Raw genomic sequence first — 17,516 nt, forward strand, 5'->3', positions numbered from 1 at the left:
CGCACTGGAAATAAAGGCCTCCATGTTTTATATTTAAAACTAACAACACGTGTCTTTTCGTTTCTCTCTATTAACCAACCACACAACACGAGTTAACACAGCGTGACATGGTGACAGCGGCGAGATAAAGGGAAAAATAAAATAAAACAACAATAAAAGTAAGACATTATATTTTATTTTTTCTCTTCGAACCAAAACTTCGTAAAACACACACGCTCGTTGAAGCTCGCAACAACACTACTACTACTATGGCTAATATATCAATACCAGTTCCCATTCTCGACTGGGACTCGCCTAACACTGCAGAGTCATTCAAGATATTCCAACAACGTTTGGAACTTTATTTCACAGCGAAGGGAACTAAAGAAGAGAAAGTGCCTATCATTCTACTCGCAACTGGCGAGGAAGGAATTCGTAGATACAACAGTTGGTCTATGTCAAACGAAGACCGGAGAGACGCCAACAAAATTTTCAACGCATTTTTGGAGCAGCTGGAACCGGCAACCAACCACCGTATATGTAGGCTTGAACTCAGTAGATACCAACAAAAACCTACCGAGACGACAGACATTTCTAAACAGGTGTTGCTTACAGGCGAAGAAATGTGATTTCACAGCCCATGAAATGAACGAACGTTTAGTAGAAATACTGATAGCCAACACGCCCATACCGGACTTACAAAAAGAACTGTTGAACAAGCCGAAGGGCTACACAATAGAAGAGGCTGTGAAATAAGCACGCACATGAGGCTTCAGCCGTGTATATAAACAAAATACACCAACTACATGGCCTGTCACAGATAGACACCATTAATCGCGGTGGTCGCGAACGCCAGGAAGGCAACAGAAATACCAGCAACTTGTGTAAAAATTGTGGACGGGACCACCGTTTTGGCAAGGAGCATTGCCCTGCCAAGAACGACATATGCAGCTCCTGCGGGAAAATGGGCCATTGGGCCAAATTGTGCTTCTCAGCGAGACTCAGGCCCAGGAAACAAGAAAAACCCTGGCACAAAAGCCGCAGCTAGCCAAGGCACAGACAACATGGAACAGGCCGAAAAGTCGACAGTGTTGCTGAACATGACGACCGAGCCACAACAAAACTACATGCGGCGATGGAGCACCTCACATTCAGCACTATTAACAGTGAACATCCACTGTACAAACAAAAAACAACACAAAATGAAGCGTTTGTCAATATCAATGTTATATTGACAGACCACCCAGGTACGCACAGCCTCAAACTGAAGGTAGACACGGGTGCACAGGCAAACACACTACCTTTACGCATATTCCGCAGTATGTGCCCCTCCGCCATAAATGAAGACGGAAACCCAATACCTGGATCACTAAACCCAACGAAATGCGTACTGACAGCATACAACAACACTGAAATAAAATGCCATGGCACCACAAACATCAGGTGCAAATACAAGGACTCTTCATGGTTCAACACTCAATTTTATGTGGTCAACACTCCAGGACCAGCTATACTGGGCCTGCCAACATCTGTAGCCTTCAACGTTGTGACAATGAACTGTGCCATATCCGTTCAGCAACAACCTATCAACAGCATAGATGATCTGATGCGTTTATACCCGGACAGATTCGACCGCATTGGCGAGTTCAAGAAAACACACAAGCTCACTGTCAACCCTAACACTCCATGCCACATAGACGCACCAAGAAGAATGCCAATAGCCATGCGGGAGAAGATCAAGGCTGAACTAGACAAGATGGAGTCACAGAATGTCATTCGTTGTATTGAGGAGCCAACTGATTGGGTAAGCTCCCTTACATATGTAACCAAACGCGACAACACAATAAGGGTCTGCTTAGACCCAAGGGCACTAAACAAAGCCCTAATGCGGCCGTATCATCAAATCCCAACAGTTGAGGAACTCAATCACCAGTTTGCAGGTGCAAAATACTTCTCAAAACTGGATGCTAAGGCAGGATACTGGTCTATAAAGCTTGACCAGGAAAGCCAGATCCTCACCACTTTTCAAACTCCATTTGGAAGGTACTGCTTCCAACGACTTCCATTTGGTTTAAACGTGAGCCAAGACATCTACCAGCTCGAGATGGACAGAATACTTGAGAAGTGCACAGGAGCATGCGGTATAGCGGATGATATTGTTGTATATGGCTCAACAGAACGTGAACATGACAACAACCTAAGGCACCTCATGGAAGTCGCCACACAAGAGGGCTTCACAATGAATTCCAAGAAATGCGAGATAAAACGCCAGGAAATCTCCTTCGGAAATATATACACCCATTCTGGAATGAAACCTGACCCAGCAAAGGTACGAGACCTACAAGAAATGCCAGAACCACGCAATAAAACAGAACTGAAACAGTTTCTAGGTGTAATGACATACCTATCCCGCTTTATTAAGGATTTCAGCTCAAAAACCACTGTATTATGTGACTTACTTCACAAAGAGTCAGAATTCCAATGGGAGCCACACCACCAGACGGTTTTCAAAAACCTGAAGAGTGAAGTGTCTGAAACGTCCCTGCTTCACTACTTTGACCTCAAGCGCCCAATCTAAGTAGACGCAAGTCTTCATGGAATAGGAGCAGCGCTTCTACAACCAGACTCAGCTGGCAATTTAATGCCTGTCTTATACGCAAGCAAGAGTGACACAAACAGAACAACGATACGCATGTATCGAGCGGGAACTACTGGCAATCGTGTTTGGCACACATAGATTCCACACATATTTATACAGTCATGGTTTCCAAATTGTCACTGATCACAAGCCTCTTGTCATGATCATTGACAAACCTCTCACCTCAGCTCGCCTACAACAAATGCTCATCCAGCTACAGGGATATAATTTCAGATTATCCTACAACAAGGGATCCGAAAACATATTGGCTGATGGGTTATCACGCCTGACATCACCTGGTAATTCGGACCCTATCGATCTGGATGTTCGAGTTGACACCATTCGTTTCTCTGCTGACCGCATTGAAAAACTGAGAGACTGCACAACAGCTGACCCTCTGCTTAACCAGCTAAGAGATACCATTGTCATGGGATGGCCTGAGACAATCAAGCAACTGCCTACCGATATAAGAGAATTCTGGAGCCTAAGAGATCAGCTATCAATTGATGACGGCCTTATCCTTAAAGGACAAATTGTCATTCCTCAGACCCTCCAAGAAGATATCCTAAAGCAACTCCACACCGCTCACTTAGGAGAAAACCAAACTCCTAGCCAAAGACACTGTCTATTGGAAAAATATAAACAGAGACATCGAACAATTCACAAGCTCATGTAGCATCTGTCAACAACATCAGCCATCACAAATGTCAGAGCCTCTTCTGCAGCACGACATTCCGACAAAGCCATGGGACGTAGTTGGAACAGACCTTTTCGAGCTCCATGGACATCAATGGCTGATCATAGCAGACTACTACTCCAAGTACCCTGTTATCAAACAGTTACCTGCCCACTCACCAAGCAGTGTTGTCATAAAAATAACGCAACAAACCTTCAGAGTTTGGCATACCGTCAAAAGTGGTTAGTGACAACGGGCCGCACTTCTCAAGCGCCCTTTACCATGAATTTGCCACAGAATGGGGTTTCAACCATCAGACCACCTCGAAGACCACAGGGAAATGGTTTCATAGAGCGCCAGTTAAGGACCATCAAGATCATCCTCAAAAAGGCCAAGCAATCTAGGACAACACCCGAAATTGCATTATTGCATTATGGGTAGACGAATCCAATCCCCAATTGCAACGAAAATAGAAAACAACCACCAAGATCAGGATCAAATATATGATGCTTTTAAACAAAGGCAACACAAGCAAAAGAAATATTTTGACCAGCATGCGCTCAAGGAAGACCTACCACCTTTATATCCTGGCCAGAGGGTAAGAGCACAAAACCCTACACACGGAAACTGGGACTTAGCAACCGTAGCTTCTCAAGCAGATGGTCCCCGATCATATCTCCTACAAACTGCAAACGGATATATGATACAGAGAAACTGGCAGCAGTGGCAGGAGTGCTCCAATAAGGCCAACACCACCACAAACGCCAAAGCATGTAACATTTGCAGAACCACCTGCATGTACAACTCAGTCTCCACAAAGAGACTCCCAACAATACACTCGCAGTGGCAGGATGGTACGACCACCATCAAAAATGAACTTGTGAACATTTTCTAGAGAAGTATAGCAAGCAATTCATGGGGCAGAATAATCCCCTGCTTCGCTGTAGCTATTCAGGCAGTCTACCCTGAATTAGCCCTTACCTTTTATCATATATTGAATATGCTCAATATCATAATCTTCATATTGGTAAAGGGGGGGGGGTGTTATCGTTTCGTTACATGACAATCCTTGTTTTGTTTTGTAACAACCACGCATGCGCACTGGAAATAAAGGCCTCCATGTTTTATATTTAAAACTAACACGCGTCTTTTCGTTTCTCTCTATTAACCAACCACACAACACGAGTTAACACAGCGTGACATTTATAACACCTTTTCTCAAACTTACCATGTTAAAGAGGGAGTCAGACGCCATCTTGAATTTTCCAATACATCGATAAACACTGTATGGTTTTCGAGCTGAATAAACATGTTACATTGAATAAAAACAGGAAAAATATATCCAGTTTGGTAGAAAAGTAACTTATCTTGCCTTTGATAACATTTATTTGTTATGTATGTTTTTTGACAAATCTATGTGTACAGTAATACAAACCCGAAATTAATGAGGGAGATTTGTTTTTAAAAAGAATTAAATTTTAATATTTGGTTTTAAAGAATTAAATTTTAATATTTGGTTTTAAAGAATTAAATTTTAATATTTTTTAAAATATAATTTAGAGAGGGGGGGGGTAAAAACTATATCTCCCTCCGAAAAACAACCAACAAAAAATGAAATTAAAAAGATTCTTGATAAACGATAGCGGAGTTTTCAATAAAATTGATTAATAAATTTATTTAGTGATTACTTTTTCTCTTAATGATTGATTTTAGAATTTTGAAGTAAAAATTTAAAAAAATTAAAAATGAGTTAACGAGAGATTGTTAGCACATGGCATCTCTCGCGCCAAAAAATATTTCGCTTTTAATTTATTAGTAAATTTTTGCAAAATTTGACAAGACGACAATAAATGTTGACAATTGATAAAATTATAATTTTAAATAACGCATGAGTGCATTTGGTATGAGAGAAAACAAAAACATAAAAAACTATCATAATTAAAAAACAAAAACAAAGTAACGAAGAATCGAATCCCTCCCTGTTTTTTTAATTTTTGTTTTGTTATTGTTTTTATGACTCCAAAAAACATCGTTAAAGAACAAAAAAATTTGTAATTAACTTTGTATGAACATAATAAACGCTTTAAAATAAGTGACACCACTAAGAACTTAGCCAGTTATGTAGAAAACGGACACTTGGAAAATCGATTTTATTTAAAAAAATTAAAGTAAAAATATTTTTAAAAATATTATGGGGGGGGGGGGGCTATAGTCTATTTTAAAAAACAATATCTCCTTCAAGAACGATCATAAAATGTGTTTTCAATCGATATTTATTCAATAAGGGACCAGTTTTCCTACCTAGCGAAAGGGGACGAGTTTTCCCGGGACGAGTTTTCCGGGCACCATTTAGACAGCATATAAGTTTTAAGGAGTGAGCCAACCGAGAATCACGTCCAAAAAAGCCTTTTTTAGACATACACAAAAAGCGAACACACATACATTTTCGCTTTTATATATACAGATAGAAAATACAAGTGTTTTTCTTTTGTTTGTTTCGTAATAACACACGAAATGTGAAAAACTAGAGTATATATATATATATATATATATATATACGAATTTAGGAAAACTCGTCTCGGGAAAACTCGTCTCGGGAAAACTCGTCTCGGGAAAACTCGTCTCGGGAAAACTCGTCTCGGGAAAACTCGTCTCGGGAAAACTCGTCTCGGGAAAACTCGTCTCGGGAAAACTCGTCTCGGGAAAACTCGTCTCGGGAAAACTCGTCTCGGGAAAACTCGTCTCGGGAAAACTCGTCTCGGGAAAACTCGTCTCGGGAAAACTCGTCTCGGGAAAACTCGTCTCGGGAAAACTCGTCTCGGGAAAACTCGTCTCGGGAAAACTCGTCTCGGGAAAACTCGTCTCGGGAAAACTCGTCTCGGGAAAACTCGTCTCGGGAAAACTCGTCTCGGGAAAACTCGTCTCGGGAAAACTCGTCTCGGGAAAACTCGTCTCGGGAAAACTCGTCTCGGGAAAACTCGTCTCGGGAAAACTCGTCTCGGGAAAACTCGTCTCGGGAAAACTCGTCTCGGGAAAACTCGTCTCGGGAAAACTCGTCTCGGGAAAACTCGTCTCGGGAAAACTCGTCTCGGGAAAACTCGTCTCGGGAAAACTCGTCTCGGGAAAACTCGTCTCGGGAAAACTCGTCTCGGGAAAACTCGTCTCGGGAAAACTCGTCTCGGGAAAACTCGTCTCGGGAAAACTCGTCTCGGGAAAACTCGTCTCGGGAAAACTCGTCTCGGGAAAACTCGTCTCGGGAAAACTCGTCTCGGGAAAACTCGTCTCGGGAAAACTCGTCTCGGGAAAACTCGTCTCGGGAAAACTCGTCTCGGGAAAACTCGTCTCGGGAAAACTCGTCTCGGGAAAACTCGTCTCGGGAAAACTCGTCTCGGGAAAACTCGTCTCGGGAAAACTCGTCTCGGGAAAACTCGTCTCGGGAAAACTCGTCTCGGGAAAACTCGTCTCGGGAAAACTCGTCTCGGGAAAACTCGTCTCGGGAAAACTCGTCTCGGGAAAACTCGTCTCGGGGAAAACTCGTCTCGGGAAAACTGGTCCCCTTTCGCTAGGTAGGAAAACTGGTCCCTTATTGAATAAATGTCGATTGAAAACACATTTTATGACCGTTCTTGAAAGAGATATTGTTTTTTTTTTAAATAGACTATAACCCCCATAATATTTTTTAAAAAAATAGTTTTACTTGTTTAATGCTTTGGGTTTGTATTACTGTACACAGATTCGAAAAAGTTGTCAAAAAACAAATATATAACAAATAAATGTTATCAAAGGCAAGATAAATTACTTTTCTACAAAACTGGATATAATTTTCGTGTTTTTATTCAATTTAACATGTTTATTCAGCTCGAAAAGCATACAGTGTTTACCGATTAGAAAATTTAAAATGGCGGCCGACTCTCTTTAACACTGTAAGTTCGGAAAAAGGTGTAATAAATAATAAACTAGACAAAACACTGTTAGAAATTTGCTCAATATATGTTACCGTGACATAACTTGACATATATTCGGTGGTTTTTTAATAGTATTTTGTCTAGTTTATTATTTATATGTAAGTTTTCCCGAACTTACCGTGTTAAAGAGAGAGTCGGCCGCCATTTTGAATTTTCCAATACATCGGTAAACACTATGCTTTTTGAGCAGAATAAACATGTTAAATTGAATAAAAACACGAAAATTATATCTAGTTTGGTAGAAAAGTAATTTATCTTGCCTTTGATAACATTTATTTGTTATATATTTGTTTTTTGACAACTTTTTCGAATCTATGTGTACAGTAATACAAACCCGAACGAGAAATAATGTCCGGTATATCACATCTTAGGGGTCTTGATAATCGCTAAAAAATAGAAAATTAAAGAAATTACTGAGGGAGATTTGGTTTTAAAAAGAAAATAATAAATTTTAATATTTTTTAAAATATAATTTAGAGAGAGAGAGAGAGCGGGAGGGGGGGTAAAAACTATATCTCCCTCCGAAAAACAACCAACAAAAAATGAAATTAAAAAGATTCTTGATAAACGATAGCGGGGTTTTCAAGAAAATTGATTAATAAATTTATTTAGTGATTTACTTTTTCTCTTAATGATTGATTTTAGAATTTTGAAGTAAAAATTTAAAAAAATTAAAAATTAGTTAACGAGAGATTGTTAGCACATGGCATCTATCGCGCCAAAAAATATTTCGTTTTTAATTTATTAGTTAATTTTTGCAAAATTTGACAGGACGACAATAAATGTTGATAATTGATAAAATCATTTGGTATGAGAGAAAACAAAAACATAACAACAAAAAAACTATCATAATTAAAAAAAAACAAAACAAAAAAGTAACGAAAAATCGAATCGCTCCCTGTTTTTTAATTTTTTGGTTTTGTTTTTAATTATTGTTTTTATGACTCCAAAAAACATTGTTAAAATAAGAACAAACAAAAAAATTGTAATTAACTTTGTATGAACATAATAAACGCTTTGGGTTTGTATTACTGTACACAGATTCGAAAAAGTTGTCAAAAAACAAATATATAACAAATAAATGTTATCAAAGGCAAGATAAGTTACTTTTCTACCTAACTGGATATATTTTTTGTGTTTTTATTCAATGTAACATGTTTATTCAGCTTGAAAAACATGCAGTGTTTACCGATGTATTGGAAAATTCAAAATGGCGGCCGACTGTCTCTTTAACACGGTAAGTTTGGGAAAAGATGTTATAAATAATAAACTAGACAAAATACTATTAAAAAAACACTGAATATATGTCAACTTATGTCACAGTAACATATATTGAGCGAATTTCTAACAGTATTTTGTCTAGTTTATTATTTATAATACCTTTTCCCAAACTTACCCTCTCCGAGAGAGAGTCGGCCACCATTTTGAATTTTCCAATACATCGGTAAACACTGCATGTTTTTCGAGCTAAATAAACATGTTACACTGAATAAAAACACAAAAAATATATCCAGTTAGGTAGAAAAGTAACTTATCTTGCCTTTGATAGCATTTATTTGTCATATATTTGTTTTTTGACAACTTTTTCGAATCTATGTGTACAGTAATACAAACCCATATCTCCTTCAAGAACGATCATAAAATGTGTTTTCAATCGATATTTATTCAATATGGGACCAGTTTTCCTACCTAGCGAAAGGGGACCAGTTTTCCGGAGACGAGTTCTCCGGAGACGAGTTTTCCCGAGACGAGTTTTCCCGGGACGAGTTTTCCCGGGACGAGTTTTCCCGGGACGAGTTTTCCGGGCACCATATATACATATATATACGAATTTAGGAAAACTCGTCCCGGGAAAACTCGTCCCGGGAAAACTCGTCCCCTTTCGCTAGGTAGGAAAACTGGTCCCTTATTGAATAAATATCGATTGAAAACACATTTTATGATCGTTCTTGAAGGAGATATTGCTTTTTAAAATAGACTATAGCCCCCCCCCCATAATATTTAAAAAAAATATTTTTATTTGTTTAATGTTTTTTTTTGTTTTTTTTTTCTACCTACCTGGCTAAGTTCTTAGTGGTTTCACTTATTTTAAAGCGTTTATTATGTTCATACAAAGTTAATTAAAAAAAAATTTTTGTTCTTATTTTAACGATGTTTTTTGGAGTCATAAAAACAATAATAAAAAAACAAAACAAAAAAATTAAAAATTGGGAGCGTTACTTTTTTGTTTTGGTTTTTTAATTATGATAGTTTTTTGTTGTTATGTTTTCGTTTTCTCTCATACCAAATGCAATGCACTCATGCGTTATTTAAAATTATAATTCTATCAATTATCAACATTTATTGTCGTCTTGTCAAATTTTGCAAAAATTAACTAATAAATCAAAAGCGAAATATTTTTTTGGCGCGAGAGATGCCATGTGCTAACAATCTCTCGTTAACTCATTTTTAATTTTTTTAATTTTTACTTCAAAATTCTAAAATCAATCATTCAGAGAAAAAGTAATCACTAAATAAATTTATTAATCAATTTTATTGAAAACTCCGCTATCGTTTATCAAGAATCTTTTTAATTTCATTTTTTGTTGGTTGTTTTTCCGAGGGAGATATAACCCCCCCCCCTCTCTAAATTATATTTAAAAAAATATTAAAATTTTGGTTTGTATTACTGTACACATAGATTCGAAAAATAATAAACTAGACAAAATACTGTTAGAAATTCGCTCAATATATATTACCGTGACATAGGTTGACATATATTCGGTGTTTTTTTTAATAGTATTTTGTCTAGTTTATTATTTATAACACCTATTCCCGAACTTACTGTGTTTAAGAGAGAGTCGGCCGCTATTTTGAATTGTCCAATACATCGGTAAACACTGTATGTTTTTCGAGCTGAATAAACATGTTACATTGAATAAAAACACGAAAAATATATCCAGTTTGGTAGGAAAGTAACTTATCTTGCCTTTGATAACATTTATTTGTTATATATTTGTTTTTTGACAATTTTTTCGAATCTATGTGTACAGTAATACAAACCCAAATCGATTTTACCCTTTTATAACAACAGTAAATAAGTAAATTCTTTTTATATTAATATAAAAAAATATGCGGTCTCGTTTATGAACATAATAAACGCTTTAAAATAAGTGAAACCACTAAGAACTTAGCCAGTTAGGTAGAAAACGGACACTTAGAAAATCGATTTTATTTAAAAAAAAAAAAAAAAAAAAAAAAAACATCAAACAAGTAAAAAAAATTTTTTTTTAATATTATGGGGGGGGGCGGGCTATAGTCTATTTTAAAAAAACAATTTCTCCTTCAAGAACGATCATAAAATGTGTTTTCAATCGATATTTATTCAATAAGGGACCAGTTTTCCTACCTAGCGAAAGGGGACGAGTTTTCCCGAGACGAGTTTTCCGGAGACGAGTTTTCCCGAGACGAGTTTTCCCGGGCACCTATATATACATATATATATATATAGGTACTGGTCGCGATTAGAGTTCCCTGCCGAACACCCTAAAAAAAAAAAAAAAAAAAAAAACACTAACTTCTCCCTTAGTTGCCATAGTAACTAAACGATCATGAATTTTTATCGACTTTGTTTTACTGTTTATGAATATTGAAAGAAAAGACATTACTACACATTGTTTAATAATATCTCACTTTTAATCACTTTTGTCGACTTTTTGTTTTACTGTTTATGTGTCACTTTTATCGACTTTTTCTTTTCTTTTTTAAATAGCATTTTCTTTTTAAATGACTACGTTTTACTGTTTATGTCTCACTTTTTTTTATATTGTAGTAGTGCACTTATTGATCCGTGCTGAAATAACGTTATTATTTAAAAAGCCATTCTTAACATGGGGAGGGTGTTTTGTACCTAGTCTACTTTAACCTTACAATTGAATAAAAAAAAAAACAAACATTAAACTTTAATTAAGCTTAGAAATACGATTTAAAATATAGCACGGATCATAAGTGCAAAGTGAAGTGCACTAGCACCCATTTTTTTTTTTTATTATTAATAAATGTTTAGTAATTATTTTTCTTTTAATATTCATAAACAGTAAAACCGTCGTCATTTAAAAAGAAAATGCTATTTAAAAAAGAAAAGAAAAAGTCGATAAGTGACACATAAACAGTAAAAAAAAAGTCGATAAAAGTGATTAAAAGTGAGATATTATTAAACAATGTGTAGTAATGTCTTTTCTTTCAATATTCATAAACAGTAAAACAAAGTCGATAAAAATTCATGATCGTTTAGTTACTATGGCAACTCAGGGAGAAGTCAGTGTTTTTTTAGGGTGAACGGCAGGGAACTCTAATCGCGACCAGTACCGTATATATATATATTATTTTTTTAGAAATATATGGTTTCGTTTTTCGTGTCTTTCGTTCGGTTTCGTTACATAAGCAACCGTATCCACGTCGGGTAGCTTGATTATTATTATTTTTTTTTTTCTCCGAGCAGTGTCAGTGATCTTGGACATTACCTAAAAATATACAAACTTATTATCGGGGGAGGGGACGCGTTTTAAAACTATATCTACCTCAGTATAGTCTTTAATTTTCTATTTTTGAGTGATTATCGAGACTTCTAAGATGTGATTATCTCATGTCGGACATTGAACAAAAGTAACAGTCTACTTTTTTTTTTTTTTTTTGACTAAATAAACTTTAAAATAAGTTGAACCACAAAAAAAAAAAAAAAAACTTTCAAATCTAGGTAGAAAACGAACACTTGGAAAAATCGGGTTTGTATTACTGTACACGAATTTAGGAAAACTCGTCCCGGGAAAACTCGACCCCTTTCGCTAGGTAGGAAAACTGGTCCCTTATTGAATAAATAAGGATTGAAAACACATTTTATGATCGTTCTTGAAGGAGATATTGTGTTTTTTAAATAGACTGTAGCCCCCCCCCCTAATATTTAAAAAAATATTTTTACTTGTTTAATTTTTTTTTTTTTTTTTTTTTTTTTTTTAAATAAAATCGATTTTCTAAGTGTCCGTTTTCTACCTAACTGGCTAAGTTCTTAGTGGTTTCACTTATTTTAAAGCGTTTATTATGTTCATACAATGTTAATTACAATTTTTTTGTTCTTATTTTGGAGTAATAAAAACAATAAAAAACAAAACAAAAAAATTAAAAAACAGGGAGCGATTCGATTCTTTGTTACTTTTTTGGGGTTTGTATTAGTGCACACAGATTCGAAAAAGTTGTCAAAAAACAAATATATGTTATCAAAGGCAAGATAAGTTAACTGGATATATTTTTCGTGTTTTTATTCAATGTAACATGTTTATTCAGCTCGAAAACCATACAGTGTTTACCGATGTATTGGAACATTCAAGATGGCGTCTTATTCTCTCTCTTTAACACGGTAAGTGTGGGAAAAGGGTGCCGGGAAAACTCGTCCCGGGAAAACTCGTCTCCGGAAAACTCGTCCCCTTTCGCTAGGTAGGAAAACTGGTCCCGTATTGAATAAATATCGATTGAAAACACATTTTATGATCGTTCTTGAAGGAGATATTGTTTTTTAAAATAAACTATACCCCCCCATAATATTTTTAAAAAAATATTTTTACTTGTTTAATGGGTTTTTTTTTGTGTTTTTAATAAAAGCGTTTATTATGTCCATAAACGAGACCGCATATTTTTTTATATCAATATAAAAAGAATTTACTTATATACTGTTGTTTATAAAAGGGTAAAATCGATTTTTCTACCTCGCCGACTATGTTGTTTATTTAATTTGTTTGGAATCGTTTATTTGGTAAAGAAAAAAAAAAACAGAAAACAAACAAAAAACATGTCGAGTGTTACGGGAGAACGAGAAATAATGCCCGGTATATCACATCTTAGGAGGTCTTGATAATCGCTAAAAAAAATAGAAAATTAAAGAAATTACTGAGGGAGATTAGGTTTTAAAAAGAAAATAAATTTTAATATTTTTTAAAATATAATTTAGAGAGAGGGGGGGGGGTAAAAACTATGAATTTAGGAAAACTCGTCCCGGGAAAACTCGTCCCGGGAAAACTCGTCTCCGGAAAACTCGTCTCCGGAAAACTCGTCCCCATTCGCTAGGTAGGAAAACTGGTCCCGTATTGAATAAATATCGATTGAAAACACATTTTATGATCGTTCTTGAAGGAGATATTGCTTTTTAAAATAGACTATAGCCCCCCACCCATAATATTTTTAAAAAATATTTTTATTTGTTTAATGTTTTTTTTTTTTTTTTTTCTACCTAACTGGCTAAGTTCTTAGTGGTTTCACTTATTTTAAAGCGTTTATTATGTTCATACAAAGTTAATTAAAAAAATTTTTGGTTCTTATTTTAACGATGTTTTTTGGAGTCATAAAAACAATAATAAAAAAACAAAACAAAAAAATTAAAAACTGGGAGCGTTACTTTTTTGTTTTGGTTTTTTAATTATGATAGTTTTTTGTTGTTATGTTTTTGTTTTCTCTCATACCAAATGCAATGCACTCATGCGTTATTTAAAATTATAATTCTATCAATTATCAACATTTATTGTCGTCCTGTCAAATTTTGCAAAAATTAACTAATAAATTAAAAGCGAAATATTTTTTTGGCGCGAGAGATGCCATGTGCTAACAATCTCTCGTTAACTCATTTTTTAATTTTTACTTCAAAATTCTAAAATCAATCATTAAGAGAAAAAGTAATCACTAAATAAATTTATTAATCAATTTTATTGAAAACTCCGCTATCGTTTATCAAGAATCTTTTTAATTTCATTTTTTGTTGGTTGTTTTTCCGAGGGAGATATAACCCCCCCCCTCTCTAAATTATATTTAAAAAAATATTAAAATTTTGGTTTGTATTACTGTACACATAGATTCGAAAAATAATAAACTAGACAAAATACTGTTAGAAATTCGCTCAATATATATTACCGTGACATAGGTTGACATATATTCGGTGTTTTTTTTAATAGTATTTTGTCTAGTTTATTATTTATAACACCTATTCCCGAACTTACTGTGTTTAAGAGAGAGTCGGCCGCTATTTTGAATTTTCCAATACATCGGTAAACACTGTATGTTTTTCGAGCTGAATAAACATGTTACATTGAATAAAAACACGAAAAATATATCCAGTTTGGTAGGAAAGTAACTTATCTTGCCTTTGATAACATTTATTTGTTATATATTTGTTTTTTGACAATTTTTTCGAATCTATGTGTACAGTAATACAAACCCAAATCGATTTTACCCTTTTATAACAACAGTAAATAAGTAAATTCTTTTTATATTAATATAAAAAAAATATGCGGTCTCGTTTATGAACATAATAAACGCTTTAAAATAAGTGAAACCACTAAGAACTTAGCCAGTTAGGTAGAAAACGGACACTTAGAAAATCGATTTTATTTAAAAAAAAAAAAAAAAAACATCAAACAAGTAAAAAAATTTTTTTTCAATATTATGGGCGGGGGGCTATAGTCTATTTTAAAAAAACAATTTCTCCTTCAAGAACGATCATAAAATGTGTTTTCAATCGATATTAATTCAATAAGGGACCAGTTTTCCTACCTAGCGAAAGGGGACGAGTTTTCCCGAGACGAGTTTTCCGGAGACGAGTTTTCCCGAGACGAGTTTTCCCGAGACGAGTTTTCCCGGGACGAGTTTTCCGGGCACCAAAAACTATATCTCCCTCCGAAAAACAACCAACAAAAAATGAAATTAAAAAGATTCTTGATAAACGATAGCGGAGTTTTCAATAAAATTGATTAATAAATTTATTTAGTGATTACTTTCTCTCTTAATGATTGATTTTAGAATTTTGAAGTAAAAATTAAAAAAATTAAAAATGAGTTAACGAGAGATTGTTAGCACATGGCATCTCTCGCGCCAAAAAAATATTTCGCTTTTAATTTATTAGTTAATTTTTGCAAAATTTGACAGGACGACAATAAATGTTGATAATTGATAAAATCATAATTTTAAATAACGCATGAGTGCATTTGGTATGACAGAAAACAAAAACATAAAAAACTATCATAATTAAAAAACAAAACCAGAAGCGTAACGACGAATCGAATCGCTCTTTTTAATTTTTGGGTTTTGTTTTTTATTATTGTTTTTATGACTCCAAAAAACATCGAACAAAAGAACAAAAAAAAAACTTGGGTAAAACTATACAAACACCGTGACAGCGAATTAACCCTAACCCTAACCCTGTCACGGTGTTTGTATAATAATACCAAAACTTGTAATAAACTTTGTATGAACATAATAAACGCTTTAAAATAAGTTAAACCACTAAGAACTTAGAAAACGGACACTTAGAAAATCGATTTTATATAAAAAAAAAAAAAAAAAAAAAAAACATTAAACAAGTAAAAATATTTTTAAAAAAACATTGGGGGGGGGGCTATAGTTTATTTTAAAAAACAATATCTCCTTCAAGAACGATCATAAAATGTGTTTACAATCGATATTTATTCAATACGGGACCAGTTTTCCTACTTAGCGAAAGGGGACGAGTTTTCCCGAGACGAGTTTTCCCGAGACGAGTTTTCCTAAATTCTGGGAAAAGATGTTATAAATAAAAAACCGGATAAAATACTGTTAAAAACTCGCTCAATATATGTTACCGTGACATGGGTTGACATATATTCGGCGGGTTTTTAATAGTATTTTGTCTAGTTTTTTTTTTTTATTTATAACTTACCAAACTTACCGCGTTAAAGAGGGAGTGAGGCGCCATCTTTAATTTTGGTAAACACTGTATGGTTTTCGAACTGAATAAACATGTTACATTGAATAAAAACACGAAAAATATATCCAGTTAGGTAGAAAAGTAATTTATCTTGCCTTTTATAACATTTGTTTGACAACTTTTTCGAATCTATGTATAATACAAACCCGAAAAATCAATTTAATTTTAACAAGTAAAAATATTTTTAAATATTATGGGATGTGTATTCTCTTTTAAAGACAATATATTCAAGAACGGTCATAAAATGTGTTTTCAATCGATATTTATTCAATAAGGGACCAGTTTTCCTACCTAGCAAAAGGGGACGAATTTTCTGGAGACGAGTTTTCCTAAATTCATTTTTTATACAATAAATGTTTTGGTTTTCAAATATTTTTCTGTTCGGGAAAAAAAAAGGTAAAACTATACAAACACCGTGACAGCGAATTAACCCTAACCCTGTCATGGTGTTTGTATAATAATACCAAAAAAAAAGTCTTGTTACTTATTTGCCAAGTTATTTGACCAAGAAGAAATTGGAGTTATCGCCCCAAACAATAGCCACCGCCTGCATACTGCAGAAGTGCCCCGAAATGACTTTTAAACGATACCCTTCCATGTTAAGAACGGCTTTCGAAATAACGTTATTATTTCAGCGCTGTACCAAAATTACATAAGTACCGTGTTTTTTTTTTTTCGTAAACACAAGAATTGTTTAAACTGAATTAAGTAAAATAATTGCTTTCTTTGATAAGATGTGTTTTTTTTTCTTTCTTTCTTTTATATCGTAATAACAGACTGTTAAAATTAAAGTATTTTTTTAAATATGGTTTCGTTTTGTGTCTTGAATCCGTGATCAAGTTTATTTTTTTAAAACTGGAGTTAAAAATAATTTTAAATATTATGGGGGGGGGACGGTGCGGGTTCTCTTAAAGACAATATCTCCAATAACGGTAAAAAAATGTTTTCAATCGATATTTATGCAATAAAGGACCAGTTTTCCCGACACCCGATGAACATAAAATGTATAAACAAGGAGTTTGCAGATTATATTTTGTCAAAATCGAGAACTTCTACCTTGATTGACGGATAGACCGGAGGTGAGCAGGTTTGGTAAAACGAGGGCACTTGGAAATAATGTGTAGGTTCAGAATAAAGTGTGTGATTTTTCCACCTGTCGGGAACCCAATTAAAAGTACCAAAAAAATTGGCCATCGTAGCTGGGTTGATCGGCGACACATCCATCATTTCAAAAGAAAAAAAGTGGCTTTGGTGTTAAAACTGAAACAATTAAAAAAAATAATAATAGATAAATAAAAATTGGTGATACAATGTATTTCTTCCACGGCGAATAATTCTATTTATTTATTTATTTATTTATTTAATTTCAGAATTGACAAGGGAACATCGATCCACATTTTGTTTGTGTGGGTGAAATGTAAATATATTATTGATCGGATCATTTGCACCTTACCACAGGTTCGATTCCAGGTGCAGCAATTTTTCTTTTTACTATTC

The 17,516-nt window shown here is 34.4% G+C and overlaps 1 protein-coding gene across 1 annotated transcript in view; it reads right to left on the bottom strand.

Annotated features, from left to right (window-relative positions):
* The window catches only part of LOC145247882 (uncharacterized), a 125,868-nt gene extending 108,622 nt beyond the window's left edge, over positions 1–17,246 (bottom strand). The window contains exon 1 of the mRNA XM_080109493.1: positions 17,076–17,246. Coding sequence (XP_079965619.1) covers positions 17,076–17,246 — 171 coding nt within the window. The remainder of the gene's footprint in view (positions 1–17,075) is intronic.
* Positions 17,247–17,516: the final 270 nt, after the last annotated feature.

Source organism: Euprymna scolopes, chromosome 26, assembly GCF_053919585.1.
Source record: "Euprymna scolopes isolate OS-2025 chromosome 26, ASM5391958v1, whole genome shotgun sequence".
Classification (NCBI taxonomy): domain Eukaryota; kingdom Metazoa; phylum Mollusca; class Cephalopoda; order Sepiida; family Sepiolidae; genus Euprymna; species Euprymna scolopes.